The 23,998-nt window shown below is 43.7% G+C and overlaps 2 protein-coding genes across 5 annotated transcripts; one reads left to right on the top strand and one right to left on the bottom strand.

The window, feature by feature from the left end:
* The first annotated feature begins 7,378 nt into the window (after window positions 1-7,378).
* On the top strand, window positions 7,379-9,808 carry aagab (alpha and gamma adaptin binding protein). The gene is made up of 10 exons (XM_057051883.1): window positions 7,379-7,551; window positions 7,771-7,961; window positions 8,037-8,133; window positions 8,217-8,306; window positions 8,395-8,478; window positions 8,554-8,633; window positions 8,712-8,808; window positions 8,941-9,045; window positions 9,114-9,163; window positions 9,235-9,808. The coding sequence occupies exons 1-10, from the start codon at window positions 7,458-7,460 to the stop codon at window positions 9,310-9,312; spliced, it is 966 nt and encodes a 321-aa protein (XP_056907863.1). The 5' UTR covers window positions 7,379-7,457; the 3' UTR covers window positions 9,313-9,808.
* Window positions 9,796-16,450, bottom strand: smad3b (SMAD family member 3b). Of its 4 annotated transcripts, XR_008953302.1 has the most exons (11): window positions 16,049-16,450; window positions 13,878-14,071; window positions 13,667-13,801; window positions 13,484-13,558; window positions 13,363-13,413; window positions 12,420-12,632; window positions 12,186-12,323; window positions 11,969-12,113; window positions 11,531-11,908; window positions 11,355-11,449; window positions 11,143-11,283 (listed from the first exon to the last, which is right to left on the bottom strand). XR_008953302.1 is itself a non-coding variant. In XM_057051881.1 (9 exons), exons 1-9 carry the CDS (start codon window positions 16,249-16,251, stop codon window positions 11,160-11,162), a joined length of 1,278 nt encoding a protein of 425 aa, XP_056907861.1. In that variant the 5' UTR covers window positions 16,252-16,446; the 3' UTR covers window positions 9,796-11,159. The 4 variants fall into 4 exon arrangements, 2 of the variants coding, with proteins under 2 accessions (XP_056907861.1, XP_056907862.1); XR_008953301.1 differs by having other exon boundaries at window positions 11,355-11,908; XM_057051881.1 differs by lacking the exons at window positions 11,355-11,449; window positions 11,531-11,908 and having other exon boundaries at window positions 9,796-11,283; window positions 16,049-16,446.
* Between the last annotated feature and the right edge of the window lie 7,548 nt (window positions 16,451-23,998).

Genomic DNA, 23,998 nt, shown 5'->3' with positions numbered 1-23,998 from the left:
AAGCTTTGAACTCCATTTTCTTGAGTTCTGGACTGAGTTCATGCGTAACGTTAAATGAAACGGCCGTTAGTCTCTCCTTCCTGTGTCACACTGTTGGAGTTTAGCGTCAGAGGACAACAGTTCTGCCGTTGACTCATTCTTCAAAAAGCATTTATCATTAGAAGGCCACACACTTTCCTTCACAACGGAAACACTCGCAATCAAACGTCTTTCCCTAATCAATTAAGAGTCATTTAAAAGTAAGTGATTGAAGTTAATGGTGTTAAGAACGAAACACAATAATAATTCTCAAACGGAATGAACAATGTTTAGACAGAGAACATCTGCACGGTGTTCCTGTGACTCTTTGTTGTTGGTGATTATCAAATGACCCATTTCGCTGACAAACTTCTCCTAAATAAGGTTTTGCTGAAGATCTGTTTGTACACAGCATGACGAAAAGAAATACTCCATCTGTTGATGCTATTAGGTGTAATTTTTACCCTCTTGTGTTTAATGACCCATATATACACTGTGTGTGTGTGTGTGTGTGTGTGTGTGTGTGTGTGTGTGTGTGTGTGTGTGTGCCTCAGGCGTTGCATGGGTGCACATCTACATGTCTTTAACCTCTGTGAAAATTCTAAAAGATGCCGGGGGCATTCTGCAGGCTGAAACATTGTGCTACGGGCTTTAGGCCTCATGATAAATAAATAAATCAAACACTATCTCTTCCACACTGGCATCGTGTGCTCGGTGCGCGTACAGACCCTGTATTTTCCCCTTATTTTACATAGCTGGGGGCGATCTGATTGTTGGTATAATTCTGACCACATGGCATCCTTTGTGAGCCGCGCTTCTTCATGCTGGGCCCTTCAGAACAAGCAATAATTAAAAAAAATAGAGTCAATCTGCTGAAAACTAAAATAATGATCTCATCTTTTGCTTGAGTTATATTAAAAACACCTTAATAAGCATTTATTTTTATAGATTTTTAGAGAAATAGTTTAAGAATTCCTCTTTAAAAATCTTGGGATTTATCTTTAATAGTGAGTGTTAAACCATTTTTAGTTTCATAAATCTGTTGCTTAAAGCCTCAGCACTGTCAGCAGCTATCCTTTTCAAAACCTGTCCTTAAAATCTGAATTAGGTCTTTTTTCCCACTATTGTGCAGCCATAATGAGGGTTTTATCACACAATGGGCCGTCGGGGTTAAACATCCACCCACGGTCTCCATTGTAAAGAGGGCCTTGCGGAGACCCACTGATAAGAAATCTGAACGTTCCTCTAGAGGAACACAACAGAAGGGCTGCGAAAAAATAGTGGCAGATGCATTTGGATGAAAACAAATTTCTGAAAAAGAAAGACAAACTCATGCATTGAGGGGCACAGGATGTGGCCTGTGCTTTGATTAAAAGAGTAAGGTGTAAAATAAAGGCCAGTTAAAGTGTTGTGTCCATATGGCCCAGAAGCCCCGAGGCTGTCAGCCTGCACTGGGGGCCTCGGCACTCTTCCCTCTCCATGGGACCCCAGCTGGTGAAGCAAACTCCATTTACTCTCTGTGCTACCCCAGCCACCATTATGGACGTTGGCTGAGGCTCAGCCATTCTCTCCCATAATTAACAGCAGCGTCGCTGCAACAATTACAGCCGCGCGCCGCCCGTAATCAAAGAGTCAGCTAACAGGAACAACAAAGCACAAAGACGCCTGAGATGGCTGATTCTCTCAAACTGAATAAAAACTAAAATTCTTCTCCTCCAAGCCCACAATCATCAGTTGGTAATTAGTTTACACAAAGCTCCCCAGTTAGATAGCAAAATGCAGTAATTAACACATGACAGGAAATCAAAGGCTACTCTGTGAGCATATGAGAAGCCAGAGGCTCAGACGCTGGTACATATTAAAGCCTTGGTAAAAGATGCCGAACTGTGATGGCATATAATATATTCTTATATATTTTAAATAGCCTTTGTGATTCTTTAGAAAAAGGAATAAAATATTTATGATGATTACTTTGCTAGATCACAAATTTGGCTGTGAAGCTCTGAAATAATGCAGACATGGGTTCCCATGGAGCACAGTGCATGGAAACAAATAAATAACTAAGTCCACTTTGCTTCTAATGTAATCTTTTCTGCGTCACTGCCCACCGAAACTTGTCGTCCTGTGAGTCTTTGCAAATTGAAAATAGTTGCATGGTTAAAAAGATCATTTCGATATTGATTAGATGCTGTGGGTTGTGGCGACGACGCTCCAAAATACTACACGTCTGGGAGCAGAGCTGTGATTCTTGTGCTCAGCCACACAAACCTAAACTAAATGATCACAGCAGTTTGACCTCACAGTGACCCTTGACAGAACATGTTGCCTGGAGATGTTACTTATTATATTGTGAATGCTAAACTCCAACTTACTTATTATTAACAGTCCAACAGTGCCTGTAAAAAAAGAAGATATTGTGAGGCGAAGCCCAGACTAGCGGCTAACCTCTGCATCGCTGTGCCAGGAAAACTAAAGTCCTGCAGGCCTTCAATTCAAAATACAATTTTCAGTGAAAGCTTAACCGGGTTCAGATCCCTGACCTGATTTAGGGAGTTAATGTCTCCTGGACCAGGACCGTCACCAGCCTCTGCACTCCTGAAGAACCTCCTCCTTCCACCATTACTGCAGCAAAGGTGTCTTCAGCCTGTACTTGGACAGACACGTGTTGCAGGTCCCGAAGACATAAGAGGGATAAGATTACACACTTCCAGGGTGTCGACAAAAGATGGTTCCTTGACCTGATTTATCACTGTGTACACACAACAGATCTATTATTGTAGCAGCCAGCAGGGCTTTGACCTCTTCTGTGTTCCAGCAGGTTGGATTGATAGGAACTGCCTGTGGGGGACCTCCTCTATCCCTCACATCTTTAATGTGTGCTAGCAATGAGCTCCTTGGGAATATAACTAATTACTTCACATCTGTATTTATTTGATCCACATGGAATTATCCCTTCTGTCACTGGCAGAATGTGCTGGCAGCCACGGGAAGAAGCGATTCATCTCAGCAACACGTCTGGCACAATTTAACAACAACACAGCAGGAAAATCAATAGAAAGAAATGAAGACGGCCGTGTCGTGTTTGCACGTTCAATCTACTACTAAAGGGTGCAAAAAGTTAAAAAAGACTGACTGGATTAAAATATAGCAGAACCTTTAGTTTCAGCTGTTGAGAAAATTTAAAAATAATTTCTTTTTTATCAGAACTGAAACAGTGAATGAATAATTATTTGAGCAAAATGGAAAGCAGCTAAATAGCATTAATGCTAACTAAAAACACTAGCAAAGATCTTGAAATCTAAAATTTTGCTTAAATTAAGGGAATAAAGAAAAATCCGATCGAAGAGATAGTCTCCTCTATCGCCCCCTGAAGGATCAGTTACGAACTACAGATATTTGGAACGTCCCCAGTAAAAATTAGACTTGGAATCGGACAAAATCTAAATCTGTTTGACATTATGAAAAAAATAATCAACTGCTTCAGGTGTGGGGATGAAAGGATAAAATTGTCTGAAATATGGTGGGGCTTATCCCAGAATTTGTTTCGGTTTGTGGCTGACTGGTGTAACACTGCAACTTATCCCCCCATATGTTGGGGACACAAGAGTGCCACGTGGGTGTCCCAAGACGTTCCAAAATAGCTTCATAGATCTGATATGTCAACAGTTCACGAATATTTCAGTCAAACAAAAATGTGATCTATTGATTAAATAACTTGAGCAGAGGTCAGCGCGCGTGTGCGTGGAGTCCTGTTGCATTGTCCATCCGCCACAGTGCAACAAACTGTTTCACCTCCAAGATTTAATACCACATCTGTCTGAGAGAGAATCCTCAACTGAATCAAGGTAATTAAATGATTGGATTCATGCTAATTAACAACAATGGGGTTCAACTTTCTAATTATCCTTGTTCACACAGCACTCTCTGCAGCCACCCCAAGTGCAAATAAAGCATTCCATCTGCTGGTAATTAGGCTTAATAATTTTAGACAATCGCTCAATGATTTACAGCGCACATGCCTGATTGCAGTCTAAATGTGAGCACCATGGTGAAATTAGAGCAAGAACAAATCATATTTTGCACTCTATGTCAAGTGGTTATTTTTTTTTTCTTTTCACAGCTGTAAAATAAAACCTTTGTGTCTCTAGCAAATATTCAACATAATGGCTTTTGATTTGCTTAATCTGCAAATTAAATGGCCATTGAGAGGAAATTGTTCAGCTCCCTGGCATGGGGACTGTCATCATCCTGCGAGTGCTTTCCTGCAGAGAGTCATTTGAACGAGACAGAGTGCCTCCACCAGGGCCACAGACTGGGGCCGCGTGTTGCGCGGAAAGACTGCCTAGATCTGACTAGATCAGATGTGTGTGTGTGTGTATCTGTGTGTGCATCAGACAGAGAAAGCTACCTAATGAAGGGATGTGGATAATGGTCCTCTAGGAGGACTGGATGTGTTTCCAGTTGGCTGCCAGATGCTGGGGATGGAGAAAAGGAGCGATCAGCACGGGGACAAGTGCGCACACAAATCATCACATCACCGCCTGGCTAGCACATCAAGGCTATATCTCTCTGGGCTATCAGAAGCAAACCAAGCATAAAATACCACCTTAATTAAATTAAGCGTTTACTTTAGTAACATCTTCTTGCAATTAATTCAATCAGGAGGGTACATGATGCCGGTGCCAGTGGAAGATTAGCGGCTTTAATTAACAGGGTATGAATGTTTAAAGGGTGAGAACATACATTATGTGCATGTATACAGACACGCAGTGATGTTAAAACTAAATGAACTTGTAGGTACTAATTAATATTGTGTCAACACCTCTAAAGATGTTCAACCCAGATGACAGCGCAGGCCGCTCACCAGGAATGTGCGGAGCACTAGTGCTCTCTAGCTGCTCTGCACAGAAAATTCCCTTCCCTCTCGACCCAAATCTGCTCGTTGGCACATAGCAGTTAAAACTGAACAAGTACAAAATAATGAGCATTGATGAAAGCAATAAAAACCTCTAAATGATTTTAGTCTTAAGGATTTCTTGTTAATATAACTGATGAGTAAAAGGGTGTGCTTGTTGGAGATACGGAGATAAAACACGATGGATCGACTCATTTCACCTTTGAGCTGCTGTGGAAATTCTCGAGCTGTCTGAACTTGTGAGCCTGCGGGGCAATCCTGACACATGGGGGTGTGCATCAACCGTGCACCGGTGATGGTCCCTGCCGCCCATCTGCAGCAACAGTGATGCAGGTAGGCTGTAGGGTCTAAGTCGTACCTTCAGAGGGATTGAATATGGATGTCGGCAGCAGTGCGTCTCCTCTCTCCCTTGTAGCATCGAGCTGAGTGTAACACAAACATTATTTCCCGGCCACGGGTGACGTTAACAAGGCTGCAGAGACGCAGCAACGTTCCAGAGCCACTAACAAGTAGGTTAAATTTGAATATAAAGGTAGAAACATTGTCATTACTGCCATAAAGTTACTACCACCATGATTTTAATGGCTTAGCTCTAAGTTTTGATGCTTCTGTTTGTTCCAACTTTATCATCAAATGTCGTCCTCTGTCCTCTTCAGATCACTGTGCTCTGTGACAGATCACAGACTGTGACCAGGTGCTGCGAGAGTTTTCCCTCAAAGGCACGCATCTGTTCCAGGGGAAAGGTGGCACCTTTCGTCAGAAAAGCTTCACTATAAAAGCCTGTTTCCTGGCATGGAGATGCAGCGGGAAAGTGTTGGCCTGAGTTGCAGGAAGAGGAAGCAGGCAGAGAGCCAGTGGTTAGCAGTGGGAGAAGCTACGGCTGTCTTATTGGTATGCTGGACCAGGTGCTCGTTGTGTCCTGAGACATCTGTAAACCAGCAGCCCTTAGCGCCACAATCAGGTGTGTGTTCCTTCAGGAGAATGCCAATGCGTTGCAATCTGCTGCTTTCTACTCTCCACCACTTCCTTCTCTCCTGCATCATGATGACAGTCTGGGGCACAATCCCTCACATGGAGCATAAATGGCCACAAACAGAACTGCAAGATAAAGAGTGTGAAATATGTCTGAAACTAATGTCGACCTTTGCAGGGATTGATTTGTCTGGAGTGATAAACGCTGGCTGTCGTCACTAAGTCATGTGACCTTTATGTCAGCGCCTCTGTGTGTGAGGCTTGAAGAATCCATTAACTCAAACCTTTAACATCACTCCTCACCTCACCAAAAAGAGTATTTGGAGGTGAAGGGTGTGAATATCAATAAAAGGAACAATGATGCCGTCGTTCATCTTCATTGTAACAGAATGTGCAATGCTTCCTTATCAAGGTTTTGCCAGGTCTTGTGTCAATTAATATTAACACTGTGGACAGATGAATTGATTTTTCACAACATGGCGCAAATGAAATAAAAATGATGTCAAACTCAGTTTTATTATAATTGATACTCACTGATGATGAGAGCTTCCGAGAAGTCAAAACATCACTTGTAGTTAGATCTCTACAGGATCTCCTGGATGTGTGGATTCACAACCACTACTTAATTAAGTGTCATTCATTTCATGGCCCACTCTGACAAAAAATTACAGCATAAAATGATGTTTTTAGAGAACCTACTATCACAAAATCTGCAGGCAGACAAGACTTAAGTGGAATTTATGAGCCCTCTGTGTTGACTTTAAACTCTGTTAAAATGTGTTTTTTGTACAATTTGCTGTAAAATAAACAACATAATTTCCAACACAAATACGTAACATCTATAACCATAAACTTGACCAAGATGTAGCAATGCTACCTTGTGCCAAAGGAGCCAGAGGTCATATATTTCAATTATAACATGCACTGTATAATTAATTAAATGAGCATTTTCATAATTCTAAAAACCATCTAAGTAAATAAAACCCTGATGTTTTTATTTACAGTACATATTTCTTATTGCTTTTCTACAGGATGCACCTCATAGTCTGTTATTATTTTTATTCAATTAACATTCCCCAAGGAATAACCATCCAGTCCGGCTATCTAATCATTTGAGTGTTTGTAGATAAATTTATTTACTTTAAAAAAAACGTATAATGCAAAAAAAACAACAAAAAAAAAACAATTATAGATTAAAGAAAATACAGATATTAGGATAACACATGTTCATAGGGTCGATGCGGTTTTAATAAAGAGTGCACTTCAGCAGCCGTGTGTGCGTCATTAGAACGCCACACACGCAGCTGTACAGCGGAAATGCTTTTATTTTAAAAAATTACTTTTATCATCATTATCTTACTTTTTCTGATGAGAAGTTACGTGGTGAAGTTCTGAAGTGAACGTCATTGAAACAAACAGCGAGCGTCGGGTATTTACATGACGTCCTGTTTACGCGATGACGTCACGCCGTCACGCGGCAGCTGCGTCAGAGTTGAAAGGTGAACGCGACGTTAAGCTAGCTGCTGGAGCAACTTCAACAGATTGGAGAAAAATGTCATTCTCGGAAGAAAGTCATGGCGTTGCCCTTCCTTGTGTGCTCATCACCAGCTGCGATGACAGTTTTAAAGGAGAGGAGCTGGTGAAGGGTAAGTTTGACACCGTTTAACGCACCTTAGGTTGCTAAAGGATCATACTGAATGAAGCTAAGTTACTGTTGGCACAACAGAGAAACACTTCCACCGGTCTGACGTATTTTCTTTCAGGCTGCAGAAGTAGTTCTGTCTCTTTTCTTTAACCAGACTGTTTATGCATGCCGTGGTTTTGCTAATTCTGACATTGTGTAATATAAATGCGTTGCACTTCAGAGATTCTCAGTTCCAAGACTTTACCTGAACCGGTGAAGAAAGAGGAAGCCGTCACCTGGTATCCATGGTGCATCAACAACAAATACTACACAGCAGATGTCAGCCTGTGTGTTGTCCCGAGTATCTTCCATATGTCATCTGAGATTGCACAGTCTTCGCAGGCTTTCATCGTATATATTGACAGTAAAGCGGTACGTTCCATAAAATTGGATATATAATGTATGTAGTGTGTTGTAAGTCTTTACATAACTTATTGCTATTTACAGAAGGGTGGTCTGGAAAAGCTGAATCTTTGGATACCCATAGTGGAAGAACTTTCACCAGAAGTGCTCATTTTGGTGTGCGAAAGGGTCTGTGAAGATGGTGCGTTGGCTGTCTGAATTTGAGCAGAAATTTGTGGCATACAGTTGTTTGTGTAGCGTCCGGATCTCGTTTTTGTGTCCTAGGAGTCACCAGACATGAAGCACAGCAGTGGTGTTTAGGCCATGCCTTTGAGCTGGTGGAGCTCAACCCACAGGAGTTACCAGACGAGGACGGTGAGTTTAAAAGGTAGCAAGAAAATACACAAACCCACAATTTCATTGACTGATATGGACTTTGTCTTGTGTCTGTTGCCTTTATTAGATGACTTTCCAGAATCCACAGGAATAAAGAGAATAATTCAGGCTCTAAATGCCAATGTGTGGTCCAATGTGATGATGAAGGATGGTGAGATAACAACGGTGCCATATTATGTCTATGTTGTATATGCATGGCTCACCTCTGTCTGTCTGTCTTTGTTAGAGCACAGTCAAAGTTTCGGCCTGATGAGTAGTTTGGTTGCCTCAAGACACAACAATCCACACAACTGTCAAGATTCTGCGGTCAGTAGCAGATTTTGTGTAATAAATTAGAATTGTTAAAAGAGTTTTACATATGTAAACCCTTCTTTTTGGCTACAGTCTTCTAACCTACCAGAACGCAGCTCAGTTAGAAGTGAAGAGAATGAAAACAGTGAAAGTGGCACAAACATGGCCCCACAGGGAAATACATTAGTTGGTAAGGGAACAGCCGATGTGGTTCTGTTAATCATTTATGACAGTACAGCCAATTCTGCTCTCACATTTTTTTCAGAATATTAGACAAAAATAAAGAAAATAAGAATTAATTTGCTGGTATTTGTTTTTCCAGATGCAATGACCGATTTAGATATCCAGGAACTCGCTACTCTCACGGCAGGAGACGCAGACGTGGACAATTTTGAACGCCTGTTTACCAAATTGAAACAGATGAAAGGTATTTAAAATAAATGGGAAAGGGCGAAAAAAGAAAGTGGAGAGGCTGACATTTCTTTTACTTCACAGAAAAAGCTTCTTCAATGCCTCGTGAGCAGAGGAAAGTTCATGCAGAAAAGGTATCATTGACATTATCGCTGTTTATTTTCCTGCTTGTCCTCAGACCTCTAACATGAACTGTGTTTTCCAGGTAGCAAAAGCATTTTGGATGGCCATCGGGGGCGATGACGACGAGATCGATGGCTTATCATCAGGCGAAGAGAGTTAAAAGTAGCTTTCTTTGTTTTTATGTGCTCCTGCTTTCCTGAGCAGACCAGGAGATCAAGTCACATCTGGTGTGTTGATGCTTACATGTTAAATTGTAAGTAAAATCATGTATAGATTTTTTTTTTTTAATGCTGCAGTATTTTTGCGTAAGATAGAAATCTTAATGGTCGTAAGGAGAAGTCAGTGAAACTATGTGAACTTGAGATTTCTCCTTTGTCTTCTCCTTTAATACCCAACAGCATTGCAGAAGAACATTGTGTAGGTGCATTTGTCCCATTTGCAGGTGACATACTGTGCCTTATCCAGAACTAATGATACATATGCTGTTGAAATGATGTACATAAGATTGTGATTTTATCATTTGTGAGTGTGATAGTTTTGACTTTTGGACTATCTGGTGCATTAAGATTGAAAGCCTGACATCCTTGAGGTTTGCCTCATATGCCCCATATGTAATGTAATAAAGTACCATTAAACAAATAAATTTAATCCCTTAACCCATTTGCAATTTATTAAATGTTCACAGATAACAAAACAACAGTCGTCACATGAAAAAACATGTAGACCCGGAACGGAAAGCAACCAAGAATATCAACCAACACAGGTTTTAATATTGATTTAGCAGGCCGCTGACGCGCCGCGGTTCAGAGTGCTCCAGATTAGCATGACAGATGTGTGAGCGAGACTACGTGCACTCCGTGCACGAGGAACACGGTGGCTTCAGAGACGTCACAGACTGAGCACAGTTCACATGCTTGACATTACAGCAACAAGCACGTACACAGTATTGATCAGACGGGCAAACGATCACAGGACCTGAAGCTCTACAGTGGTCACAGTAAACTGAAGGTGCATCATTTTCATTTGCAGCCTGTGTCATCGATGAACCGCAGCAGGATTAGTTGTCAATCGGTTTCTTTTACACTCCATTTCCTTATGAACTCTAATAACTTTTCCTAAGTGTCACACCTGTGAACCAGCTGACTCAAGTTTTCAAAGGAAAAACATTTGCAGAGCAAGTTCCACTGAAGCAAACTGTTTATGTGAGTCTATTCATGCCGGGGGTGGACTGTTTCAAGCAATGTGAAACTACAAGAAATTGCAAGCTATAAATATCTATGTACAGCCGTACAGAGGCGTTAAAAAAATATATTCCCAGGCGGAACAGTATGCAAAAATAACTTACAAAATGTCTCTTTCATTGAGCAAAATATTTTCCATACAAGGATTCTCTTGAAATTCTGCTAATGCCTACATTTTCCTTTTAAAATAGATAAAATACCAATTCAGTCATCAGATAATTGACACTCTTAATGTAGATAATATATAATAGTGGAAAAGTACCCTGTACTTAAATTTGCATTTAATCACAACTATAGATTTCTGTATAATTTATGATTTGATAAATAAGCCTCCTGATTGAGAGATTCCAGATTGGCACTGGGGCACTGAAAGACCAGTGATGATGGAATATTCATAATTTTAGCTAATTCATAGAATCAAAAATGCTCTGAGGTGTAAAATGTAACAAAGTTGAAACTGCACCACAACTTCAACTTTAAAGACAAAGATTCCACCTTCGAAGACAAAAGACAACAGTAAGCAGGGACAGACTCTAATCTGTAATTTGATTAATCTCTGAAACCTTAAAAAAAAACAACTGTCTACACGTCTGGAATGAACCACTAAATGGACAAACTAAACAAAGACGCTAGAGATGCAAAGTGAAAATGTTAAAGCAAAGGAACAAATGAAGTGTTGATAAATGGTGAATGTTACAATCGCTAAAAGATGCTTAAGTTGCCTCCATGTGGACGAGGAGACGGTTTCCTGACAGCTGTGCAGCTCCTAAGACACGCTGGAGCAGTGGATGCTGGGAGAGCCCATCTGTGTGAGCACTTTGTCCAGCCACTGCAGAGGCCCGTTCAGGTGCAGCTCAATCCAGCAGGGGGTGCTGGTCACGGTCTGACGTCTGAGGGACACGGAGACATTTGATTATTCATCACCAAAACATCTGAAAAAACAACATGGTTAACAACCTACAACTGAGGATGACTGGGCAGGACATTCCTCAGGTTTTTCCTGAAAGGAATCTGGTATTTAACCCACACGCCACACGCGGTCCTGTGGGAATCCCCCTTAGCATGAAATATGTTCACCTCCCACACCATGTCCCCCTGCATCTTGCTCCATTACTCAAAGTTCTCTTGTTGACTCACAGCTGCGGGAGCGATACCCTTTCCTCCCCCGACCCTCCTTTCTTTTTCCTTTCCAGCTCTGCTGTTGTTGCTCGACACAAACAAAAGTGACAACAAATATCCTGAAGCTGGGGAACATGGTCCTTTCAGCCTTCTGAATTGCAAATGGGAATAAAGTGGGAGTAGTGGAACTTTAGAACAAGTACGCTTGTGTTTACTGGCAGTTTCAGACAAGCTGGGACGCAGATACCAGCATGTGTGCACAAGCAGGTACTGCGAGTTCCGCGAGGTCGTGTTTGGGGCCGCAGCTGCAGACTTGTGAACCGAGGCGAGCTCTGAGCTGAACAGTGCAGGTTCACAGAGGAACGGTCTCCGCCCTAGTGTCACATAAGGATGACACTGGAAACAAAAACAATGTGTAAACAATGCTAACAAATTAGCATCTCATCTTGTGTGTACCTGTACTCGGCCCCCCAGCCCTTGACGAAACTCATGCGGATGGTGCACATCCTGGTGAGCTGGTAGACGGCCTCAAAGCCCTGGTTGACTGACTGGGCGAGCAAAGCTGCAAACTCCTGGTTGTTGAAGATCTTCAGATTGCAGCCTGAAAAACAGACATGGGTTCAAGCCTGCTCACAACGCGAAAAGGGGGGGTTGAAGAGGGGGTCATGCTCACCTGGCGGTATCTTGCAGACGGTGGCAGGATGCCAGCCGTAACGCTGGTTGCAGTTGGGGCTCTGGACGAAGATGGCGCTGTCGCTGAGACACTCCGCAAACACCTCCCCCCCGATGTAGTACAACCTCACGCCCCGCCCTAGAGGAGACAGGGCGAAGCCTTCACCACCGTCCTGTTCACTCTGCCAGGCAAATGGTCCGATTTTACACGATCAGCCCGGCGTGAAAAGAATACCTATGTGTCTGCGCGTCAGCTCCACGGCGGAGTTGCGGTTGATGTTGGAGAGCAGGCCCAGGCAGAAGCGTTTCGAGTTGGAAGGATCTGTAAATCCGTCCACGGTGAGGGAGGGCTGGGACGCGTGAAAGATCTCTCCCACGCGCTGGTTCAGCTCGTAGTAGGAGATGGAGCACCAGAAGGCAGACTCGCAGTACGTGACCGGTTCCAAGTCTGCGTTAGAGAGGCGTAAAAGTTAGCCAGAGATACCAACAACCCCATGTTTTTTTAAATTAAGAACAGATCAGATGCTTGTGACTTTGATTCTGGAAATCAATGCAAAAATTCCTCTTTTTTTTGAGAGAGTGCTTTCCCATGACCCCACTGGCCCTGGTCGAGAATGGCAAGGACATTACGTACATATTTATTTTTTAAAGAGGGCTTTTCACACAGATAGAATAACCTGGCAACCGGATATTATTATTATTATTGCATTACCTTGAGCTTTGTATCACTGGCTTTTCAGACATGAACAGAGCAGAGACAAAGACCCCATTCATAACATACTTCCTGTTACTGCCGTCAGGTTATGGCCCCCAGACATAGTCCACAGTGGGTGGACTTGTTTTTCTCTCTCACACACACACAAACACAGATATTTTGCTGTGTTGCACATGAACTGACCCATTGGGTACAGTGTTAGTGGAGCAGGTCCATTGTTTCCACATGAAAAGCTCACGAAAGCTGCGATGATCAGTATCAATTCGGATTAAACCAAGTTAACGGGGGGGTTTGTTTGCCTATTACTAGTACCAGAGGAACAGAACTAATCTATGTGTAACCGAGCTAATGATATTAAGGTTTAGACTTATTGTAGCTTGTGTGTCTGATGGCGATGTGCCGCAAAAGCACATTTTAACATTAAAAATGTCTGTTTTGTAATTACCCCACTGGTTTGCCTTACCAAGATCGCTGTTGGCGGGTGACAGGGGATTGGGCGACAGCCTGGGTGACCCTAAAACAGAGCAGCTGTTAGCGGGTCTGATCGGGAACATGTGGGAACTGTGTGTACTGACTTGACTCACCCGTGTCCATGCTGCGGTTGAGCTGGGGGTCATGTGACTCACCATCCTCGCTCAGATACCCCGGCGGGGGGGTATCTGAGCCATAAAACAAAATCTCAGTTTACAACCTTCTCAGACAGACATTCTTCTCCAGATTAACGGTAAATAATTCCGGATGCGAGTGTGAGGTTTGTTTATTTTTACCAGCTATGTAGTTGCTGTGGGGCTCGACCTCAGCGGGGAAGTTGGTGTTCTCGGGGATGGAGGGGCTGTAGTCGTCCAGCGGTGGGAACTCCGGGGGGATATCTGTGTGTCGTGGCACAAGGACAGCAGGCAAAACTGGAGACACAGAGACGCGTCCTTTAAGGACCCGTTCACTGACTCAAAGGCAGCGATCGCGAAAAGGTTGACTCACTCGGTGTCTCCACCCTCTGGTAGTGGTAGGGGTTGACGCAGACCTCGTCCTTCTTGGTGTGGAAGGCGAATTCGCAGCGATCGACCGCCCTCAGCTCGTGGTGGGACTGCAGGTCCGGCCAGCGCCACAGGCGACAGTAGATGACGTGAGGAAGACCTTTCCGGTGGGAGACCTGGAGGCGTCCGTCTAAAGATCTGAAAGGCACAGCAGAGTGTTGCTTCGTGCTTCTATCGAGACTTTGGGCATGTCCTGTTCACCGTGCTGGTCAAAGCATTGCTCAAAGGCTCAGATTCGTAGAATCAAACCACAAGTCTTTAATAAAATAGGCCATCGCTTATTCACAAAACAGGGACACGTTGAATCTGTATAAATGAATCACAGATGAAAAAAAAGAGCACAGAAGGCAGCAATTACAGGCCCATTCCTGCTGCCATATCATGTGAATGCAGCTCCAAACAAAGGCAGATGACAACTTCCTAATTCTAAGCACCCAAAGTAGTGGAAAAGCAGAATTTCGTGTCGCACCATATATTGCTCGCTCGCTTTCTCCTGCATAGAGAAGAAATCTGCTTTTTCAGATGAGGACTGCATTCCCGTGTTTCAGCAGAGATTTGCCTCAGCTCCAGTGCACCCAGTCGCTCCGATTTGTTCCAGGACAAAAACACTGCAGGCTAATGCGGTCTCTCATCCAGAGAAGCTGAGGATTCACCTTATCTGAACAGGGTTGCGCTTGCTAGAATCTGCATCTAAATATTAGCAGCATAACTGTATATGAATGTTCTATCCAGACTCTGAGAGGAGCGAAAGGGCCTGATCTCAAAGCTGCAGGGGCTTAACAGGAGCATCTGCATCACGCCACAATGTCGCCAAAACAACCATGAAATTGAATCATTTTTGCTACCATCTAGTTTGAGGGGAATATTGTGCTGGGGGGGCCGGCTTTGCTGCAACAGGGACAGCAATTGGATTGATGAAGCGTGAGAGCTGTGTGCAAATTTTCCAGGAAGATTTAACTCATCGGGCCAGAATTGGCAGAGCTTGAACGGGCCTACGTAAAGTCCTGAGTTGAACCACCACCCAGAACCCGTAGCTGAAGAAACAGAAAAGTCAGCCTGGATTTCTCTTGTGTTTCTCAGCTTTTCCTCAAACACAAACTACCCACAGTGCATGAGAGGGAACCAAACAAGCCAGTTTCAAGAAAATCTATTGGCCACGGTGCTGATCTTGTAATTCAGGCTTTCCACAAACACGGGCTTGCTTTCTCTTCGAAAGAAAGTTTGCTGACTGATCGGAGTCAGCAAGTGGAAAAAGAAGATGTGAAGATGAAGAAAACATTTCCTCACTGGGTGACTCATTCAGGTCAGTAAGTAGGATTGTTTATGTGCACAAATGCCACAACACGCACATAAAACTCACATTAGTTCACGATGAGGTAAACAGTTGGGTCTCCCATATGGGCGATCCCAGAGCCAGCACTGATTCCCAGTTTCCACCAGTGCTCCCAGCAGTCTAAACATCCTCCGTGAATCAGCGTCCAGCTCCAGCAGCCCGCCCGCACCGGGACCCGGGGCGCTTGTTTACGCGGAGCACCCAAAGACTCTGCACCCCCTCGGCAGCGGGTGGAACCCCCTTCTGATCGCTGAGGAATTTGGGGAAGCACAAACTAAACTTTGCGTCACTTTGCCTGATTTTTCGTTGGGCGTTTTCAAAGCCCGGTTTTCCACCGTCCTTCCGGTGCACATTAACCGTGGAAAACACTCGGATGTATGGGTTCCTGAGCACAGGCGTGCCTTTTTAATCAAAGCCTAACGCTCACAGATTTAATACACATCGCTGTTTCGAAGCGACGTAACACCAAATGATGGCCAATTATGCCATTGCAGTAAAACAAAACAACTTGGACTATTAACTAACTTGAACTATTAAAGTTTGTACAGCTAATGCTAGCTCCTAATGCTAACTTGAAGCACAAACCCAGTGCTCTCAGTAATAAAGATAGGATTAATGCCAGTTGGATAAAAAAGTAGACTCGTTTTAACAGCGTGTGCTGACAATGTGCAAAATGCACGTCCTAATTAGCTTTTCTTACAATATTTCGTGCTGAGCAGGGAGCTACAAAGCTAGCCCTGGTTGTCAACAACCCAAGCTAGGCAGCCTGCTGACATCGTTACCTGGGTATTGTTAAGCATTTCGTGCTGATGCTCTGTGTTGTGATGGCTTTTTCCAACTCCTCCAACTGTCCTGTCTTTTTCAATTTCTTCACAAGACTTTTGACAGCCTTCTCGCACCATTTCTCCTCCTGTCCGTTCAGCTCCCCCTTCTTCCAGCCCAGAAGCCTCTTGACGATTGGAGGCGTAAACGGCAATATGGACATTATAAATGAGCGCCGATTGCAAATTCCAGCCGTCCACCCTGAATAACCAACGACGCGGCCCGTCGGTGACTAAATGTCCCCGTTAGCGAGACTCCCAGACAGGCGAGTGGCTGGTTGCCGCCGGGGCAGCAGCGGGCTGCGGCGCAGGATGCCTCAGAACGAGCTGGACGCCTGTCGGGAGTGGAGCGTCTATGGGCCCCTCCCCTGCAGCACCGTCAGCTGGAGCAGCGTCCACCTGCAGGATCACAGCAGCAGGATCCACCTGCAGGATCACAGCAGCAGGATCCACCTGCAGGATCACACAGGACACGGGAGAAGACTCCAGGAACCGCTAACCCCTGCAGGGGTGAAGCCGGTGGCTGGCGTCAATGTGGCTCGTATAGAAGAAGGTTTCACAGTTGGACCCGTGAGAGATGGAAATGGGTGACGCCGAAAGGGAGTCAGATTCTGTGTCAAATGCATTAAAGCATCTGTTGGAGCCTAGACCAAAAAATAATTCCTCCCCTCCCTCAAATGCATCGTCGCAGATGAAGGCCTGTTTATGCGGTGTTATCGATTAGATCGCTGTTAACTCCAGAGGTTTGAACGCTAAAAATAACCCTTCCATGGCCAGCCTCCTTCTATTTATACCTCGACCAACCACATGCTGTCTATTTTTAAGTCATTTGGGCACGCTTCCGGTTCGCCATTCTCTCCTCCTTCTTTGTGGATCAATCAAATCAAATCATGGGGTTTGAACCCATGACCTTCACATCCCTGGACAGGCGACCGTTGACTGGCTCCAATGTGTCGCTTGTTCTATCATTTTGAAGGTTGTAGGTGTTTTCTTGATGTTGAGAATGTCCTCAGTAACAGAGAAATTAGCAGTGAACAGTTTTCTAAATAGATATATACATAGATTTGTGTGTGTGTGTGTGTGTGTGTGTGTGTATGTGCGTGTGGAGGCCAGATGGGCCCCAGCAGGTGAGTAAAGGTGTGCAACAGGACTGCACTCGATAACAGAATTGGGATCAAATGGGTCGAAACGCCAAGCAAACCAAATGTTTTGCAGCAGCCTGATCAGTGACACTCAGACAAGGATGGAGTAGTAATTAGAGTAAATATACCTTCTGTCTGACCATATGGGGAAATTATAGAGCCCACTGAAGTGTTGAAAGACTGAATCTTTACAATATCGTGTAAATTATAAAGCAATCACAGTCACTATAAATACACTACACACAAACACATGCCGCGGGATCAATAATAGCTTCCAGTGCGCATGATAAAAGAAAGAAAAATTAGGGTAACTCCCATTTACCCTCGACAAACCTGTAATCGCCTCAGCAGCTAATTGCAGTGTGTTGGAATCACGGCACAGTCCCCCTACAATCGCTTCCTCTGATTTTTAATCTCCCTTTAAGTTGCAAAGACTGTTATCTTGCTGCCAGCAGCCATTCATCTGTGCACAGACGGTGGTACTTCCAAATCTGAGGCCTCCCTCTTAGTTTCCCTCGGCCTATTTGAGAAAACAAGATCCACCTGCTTCTTTAAGTATGTTGCTGGTCTTTGCAATAGCAGTATCTTCTTTTTCTGTTCATTTAGTGACATTATTTTCACCAATTATGTGATGATGGATGGGATTTTATGGGCAGATACATTTTCATCAGCGTCTATCCCTACAGAACATATCAAATTACACAATATATGTTGGTTTAATCACAATTAAGTTTACGTTTCTATATCTATATTTTGACATCTTTTCCCCTTTCCTATTTTGACTGGTTTTATACACAAATAGCCTTAATGAACAATCTTGCACTGTTATTGTATTAAATTATCTCTAAATTGTTACCATCAGTTGATGAGAAAAGCTTGAATTGCTGATCTGAACATTTTTGTGATACATTTCAAAGGCATAAATGGCAAATTTTCGAAATGTTAACAAATTATTCAAACGTCTCAGTCGGTAAAAAGTCCAACTACGTTTAAATGTCGCCATCTAGTGGTTTAAAACGATCACTACAATGTTTACGAACAATTATTACTCCCCTTTCCCTCCACTGAGAGACTTGTTTTAGTTTTATAAATCTGTTATTTATCTGATGATTAATTGAATTCTTACGTTTTGTGGGTTCAAGTGCACAACACATATTTGATGGTAGTGAATTTTTAAATTTTTTAAATGATGTTTTAATGTCAGATCCGATAACATGAAATGACACCAACGGCCATGTAAAACACGCTGCCATTAACATGTTTACACATTCTTTACTATGTTTGTACAAGAGCATTGGGGGAAAAGCTCCACGTATAACTGCCCTTTTTACTTTGTTATAACTATTTTGCAAAAGACAATCATTTTTATATAATGTAGTATCAGTGTTTGGATTTATGTGCAGTGTAGCAACCAAACATTTAGGACACGCTGTGATTATAATGTATTTGTAAATCCATGCTATTGATTTATGTGCCATTTTGTAAACACTATTTAGATGTTTATCATGAACAATGGCCCAGAACAGCATTAAGCTGATCCAGAGGCTTTGCAAACGTATCTCCTCATATATATGGATGGAATGTAGCACTTGGCCATGATTCATTAATTTCACCTCCAGGCTAAAATGGCTTTCTGTATGGCCTGTGCCACATATACACGGCCCTCTGTTTGCAAATGATCTCCCCCCTCTCTGGCTATTTCACGCAGGCATATTAGAGTAGAGACAGAAGCCAACTGCTCAGTCCTTCTGTTATATGGAAAAATAAAGCGAAATATAAACTTGTCGGCTTTGTCGCGACTTGAGCGCTCCTGCTGTAAAACTTCCTCCCTGTCATTTTCTGAAGGCTTGGAAACAAACACCCTCAGTCACTCACCACCACCAAAACTAATGATTGTGAAATTAGTTTCAGAGCAATCAGCAGCTCCCCTGCTAAGACCCACTGTATCCATATGCATGAAATTGCTTGTCTTAACGCTATGAATCGTGGGTAATGCAGTGACTAATTCTGAACGCACACAATAATGCACGAGTATCTTCTATTAGATTGGGGGGGGGGTGCTGTTGTGAGATGGAGCCCCATGGCAATCCACTTATAAATTGCCATGTATGGATAATTAAGCATTGCACTTGAACATTAAAAGTTACTTATTACAGAGAGCTGCAGGCAGGATGCTCTCATTGGCCTCGTCACTCCTGCTGTTTCTCTGGTGTGTGTTTATGTGGTTGTTCCTCACAACCACTTGGCCACGCTCAGGTCACTCACCTCCGGGTCGCTGTTTAAAGAACCTTCAGCCTATCTGGACATCAGATATGTGCTTGTTCTTTAATTTGCTGCCCACATGTGACACGAATCAAGAGCGTGGGGACTATTTGATGTAAATCTGGGCGAAGGGAAGATGTTTTTGTTGTGTTTGGTCGTATTTTGATGTGCGAGGAGGGGCAGAGGTCGCTGTGCTGTGGCATTGGGGTTTGGGGGCCAGTGGCAGGCTATATAAAGCTGAATGTTCACCAGGCGGTGCTACGTGCTCCTTGCGGGTTACGCTGCTTTAATGCGGTCACCAAGGTCTCCTCTGTTACTGAGTAACCACGGCCTTTGGTCCCGTCTCTCTGTCCACATGCGTGAAGGCACGTCTCTAAAAGTCTTCACATCTCTATCAGATTCAGCTTCATCATCCCTCCACCTGGTTGGATAAAAGATGTCAATATAGAAATGGCAAAGCTAAAAAGTGTAGAAAGAGATTCGTGACAGCCTCTTCTCCCTCAAAATCCCAAAACGGCCCCGTTGAATATCACCACGCTGCTGTTTTTTGTTTTTTTTTTGCAGCATTCATTCATCTTTTCCCGTAACAACAAGCAAATATTTCCAGGCGACTGAGTGCCAGGCAGCCGCGTGTGCGCTGGATGACCTCAGGCCTCATTAAAGGGGCCTACGGAGAAGCAACCCCGATGTCCAGACTAGATAAAAGTGGTTTTCCTGCCGGCGTCTTTGACGTACATGTGTTTCTGCAGGACCTGTCATGCGACGGGATGTTTCAGTTAGAAGAGAGATGGATTACGGGCCGATGAGTCGCGTCTGCTCTGCCTCATTCAGAGCTTCATTACGCCTGTTTGGTTTGGTTTTGTCAGCGCATGTAAACATGTTTCCTGGCTTCAATCTCCACCACCAGCGCCGTGATCTCATCCTCTAAAGTCTGAAATGTTCTTTCTTTTTATCCATTGTTTTTACAAATCAAACCCTCGTTGGAGTTTGCGTTGGGGGGACGATGAGGCACATCCTGTAGAGCTTATGTTGTTTTGAGATTTGGAGATCAAGTGTGTGTATCGTTCCCGACTTCCGAGTGTGTTGCTGCAGCCTACATGTGAAAGTGACGTAGACAGTCAGATTTGGAAGGGTGGAGGGCAGGGGTGTGGTGGCGGTGGGGAGATTAGATTAGGGTCAGAAGAACGGCTTTAATTATGTGGTAACGTACAATTGTGCCTATAAAAAAAGCCCATAAGTGAAGAATGTCTGTGACCCTGAAGGGGTGCCATGAGGAATTTAAATGACACCTAACCGGTGGTTAAAAGACTGAATCTAAAGCTGTTTCATGTCTTCACCCTTCGGCTGCTTCAAGATGCTCTCTTTATCATTAAGGGGCTGTGAATTCAAAACAAAAAATGTTGGGGGATTTGAACCTTTCTGAAAACCTCAGCAAAGAATAGTTCATCGTCTGCAAATGAACAGGACACGTGTATGTTTTAAAAAGGATTGAAAACTACAGAGTTAACCAGTGTCATCGATGTGCATTTGAGATTCTGCCAGAAGGTGAAGCTCAGACGTGAGTTGAGGCAGAGCAGAGGCGTGTGCTGGAGCTTTACTTTGTGTACTGCGTCCACCACCTAGCTGTGCTCTTTCAAATCCATATGTAAACCATTTTCTCCAGCCTCCTCCTTCCCTCTCTTAAAACCTCTGCCTCATTAGTGTTGCCTTTATGACGCGGCTTTACCTAAACGCTGTGGATTTTTCCACTCACTCCCAGATGACCTCCACTCTGCTCGGTAGCTGTAAGCGTGACCAAGAAGATGACTTTTTTTGGTTTCATCAGCATTCCTTTAAATAAATGAGCTCTCAACAGGTCAAACGAGTTGTTTTGGAGTTTTTAAGGTAACCGGTGAGTTTAAGCCGCTCAGACTGTAAGTGATGGAGTGGCGTGGTTGTCGGGGGCGACTCAGACCTTTGATCTTTGCTGCTTGTGGTCCTCGCTGTTTGTGCAACGTTAATTATAGCAGAAATGACAGAATGCAGTTTTATGACGTCTTTAACGTGCTGTGCTCGGAAACGTGAGCCGCAAATGAAGCAGATGGAAAGGTTTTAAAGGCGTGGGGCTCCAACTTCAGGGGCTGAAAAAGGCAAAATGATGATGCCCTGATGACGTTTTCTGCACACACACATTTATTTTGCATTGATGCTATTACCAACATGAGATCCATCCATCCATCCATCCATCCATCCATCCATCCATCCATCCATCCATCCATCCATCCATCCATCCATCCATCCATCCATCCATCCATCCATCCGTCAGGGTCAATGCTACACCTATCCCAGAAGACAGAAGACGTGTGTCATTCACACAAACACACACACAGACACACAAAGGCCATTTACGTTCAGAACTCCACAACTCCACAAGGGGGCACTGTAACACGCATTTGAACCATTTTAAGTTTCCTGTCCTTGCTAATGTGACGTCGGGGTGAAACCTTTTTCAAACCAAACGCGTATAGAAACCTGGATGTGTTGATTATGCAGACATCCTTTGACCTTTACTGTTCTGATCCAGAGTAACCTTAATGATCAGGAGTCACAGGGTGGTTACAAATGTCTAAAGGAAACTCTTGGATGGGACTTTGTAAAGTCAAATGCACAGCTTTTAAAGAAGAGACAAATGCCAGGAGGAACAAGGAGGCCTCCCTGCGCAAAGACTTTGAAAGATGGTAGAATGATGCAGTTTTCCAAGCTTGTGTATTTTAAACAGAACGATTTAGGGTGAGAAGTTTTTTCCTGTTTATACATTCAGTGGAAAAGAATATCCTGTAAAAATCCAATAAGTTTACGTCTTAGGACTCACTGAGAGCTTTTCTTCCCCACCAGCTTGGGGGGGGGGGGGGGTGAGCCGCTCGACGAAGGACTTCCCATCGGCCGCCTCCAACCCTGCACACATGTTTCTGATAAACCTCCACAAGCCCCAGTAATCCAAGGGCAACTCATTCAGAGAGAGGGAGTGAGGGATGGGTGAGGAGGAGGAGAAGAAAGTGCAGCAGGGAAGGGGAGCGGGAGCACGCCAAAGGGGAGGGAGGATAAAAGGAAACATTTCAGAGCGTTTGATTTGCTCCTCCACAGACGCCACCGCTGCAGAACCTCTTCAGTTCAAATGGGACGCGCAGGGTTGATCCTCTTCTGCCGAGTCTTTTGTCTCAAGTTCATACAGAACGTCCTCAAGCAGCAGACAGTCTGGATGGAAATGAGCTGGGTTTTAGTCCCAAAACACAGCAAAAGAAGACTGACAAACCCTCATCGCTGACCGAGATTCCATCCCAGTACCTCGCCATGAAATGACTGAAAATAAGTTACCCTCAAAATTACCTCAAACATTTATTGTTATATTCATTGACCACTTGAGGGTTTTTATAATAACTGTAGCAGGGGGGAATATTACATAATGATCATTGTCAATAAAGCTCTCTATACTCTTTCCAGCATTTCTTTATGCCGAGGTTTATAACACATTTAATCTTATTTATTATCTGCCAGATCAGCAAACTTGCGTTTAAGTCATGCAAATGATGCATATGATGTGTTTTTTCCAACTTGCCGTATGTTTCACCTGTATACGTTCAATCTGAGATGAATTTGGCAAATTTGTACCACAATGATCACGTTTATTCCCTTTTTCTATTTCAATTCTCGAAATAAGAGGAATTACTTTATCTCCTGTGATTTCTTCACTGTATTTTCTAAAGTGGCTGTTTTGCACTGATGAAAGCATCTATATGCACTGTAAATAAACACACACACACAGACACACACACACACAGTGTGTAAATGTTGCCTCAAACACATGTGATCTGTCATCCTTCATCTCCTTTCTAACGTCATAAATCACCCTGAAGCCGGCGTGGACAGACAAGTGAGTGTAAACACCTGCTGTGGTGCGCGTCTCTGTTTTAATACGCGAGAGTGGATGTAAGTGTGCGCAGCATGGAGATGGAGGCAGGCTGGCTGGAGGGGAAGGGGGGGGGTAGTGGGTGATGCTGGCTGTTAGAGGGGGGGGGGGGGGGGGGTGGACTGTAAAATTAAAAGCAGCTGCAGCGGGCTGCACAGAAGACTTAGCTGAAATAACTCACAGACGTTCCTCTTCTGTCCGGAGTGCACGCAGACTGTCGCACTCCTGAATACGGCACATCAGATCCCACCAGCAGCGGCTGCTCCTCCGTCAGGATGTCTCCTTAAAGACGGCAGAACTTTAAAACCCTGGGGCATCAAAATTGAGCTGCGGGGGAGAAAAGGTTGTTTCAAACTAGAATATTTGCAGGTGGTGCAGAATGAAACAATTTGGAATCCATCAGCAACAATCTTCAAGGTCCAGCATGCAATATTTAAAAAATAACTGCCATAAAACCAAAATACCATCAACAGATATGACCATACCAATTACTGTTTTCATTCATGTAGAAGTAGAAGTAGGAGTTTAAATACTGGAAGAGTAGCCTTTCACATGCTGCTC

The sequence above is a fragment of the Takifugu flavidus genome, chromosome 13, assembly GCF_003711565.1.
Source record: "Takifugu flavidus isolate HTHZ2018 chromosome 13, ASM371156v2, whole genome shotgun sequence".
NCBI lineage: Eukaryota > Metazoa > Chordata > Actinopteri > Tetraodontiformes > Tetraodontidae > Takifugu > Takifugu flavidus.
Note: the sequence above shows the minus strand (reverse complement) of the source record. Positions and strands in the feature narration are given on the sequence as shown.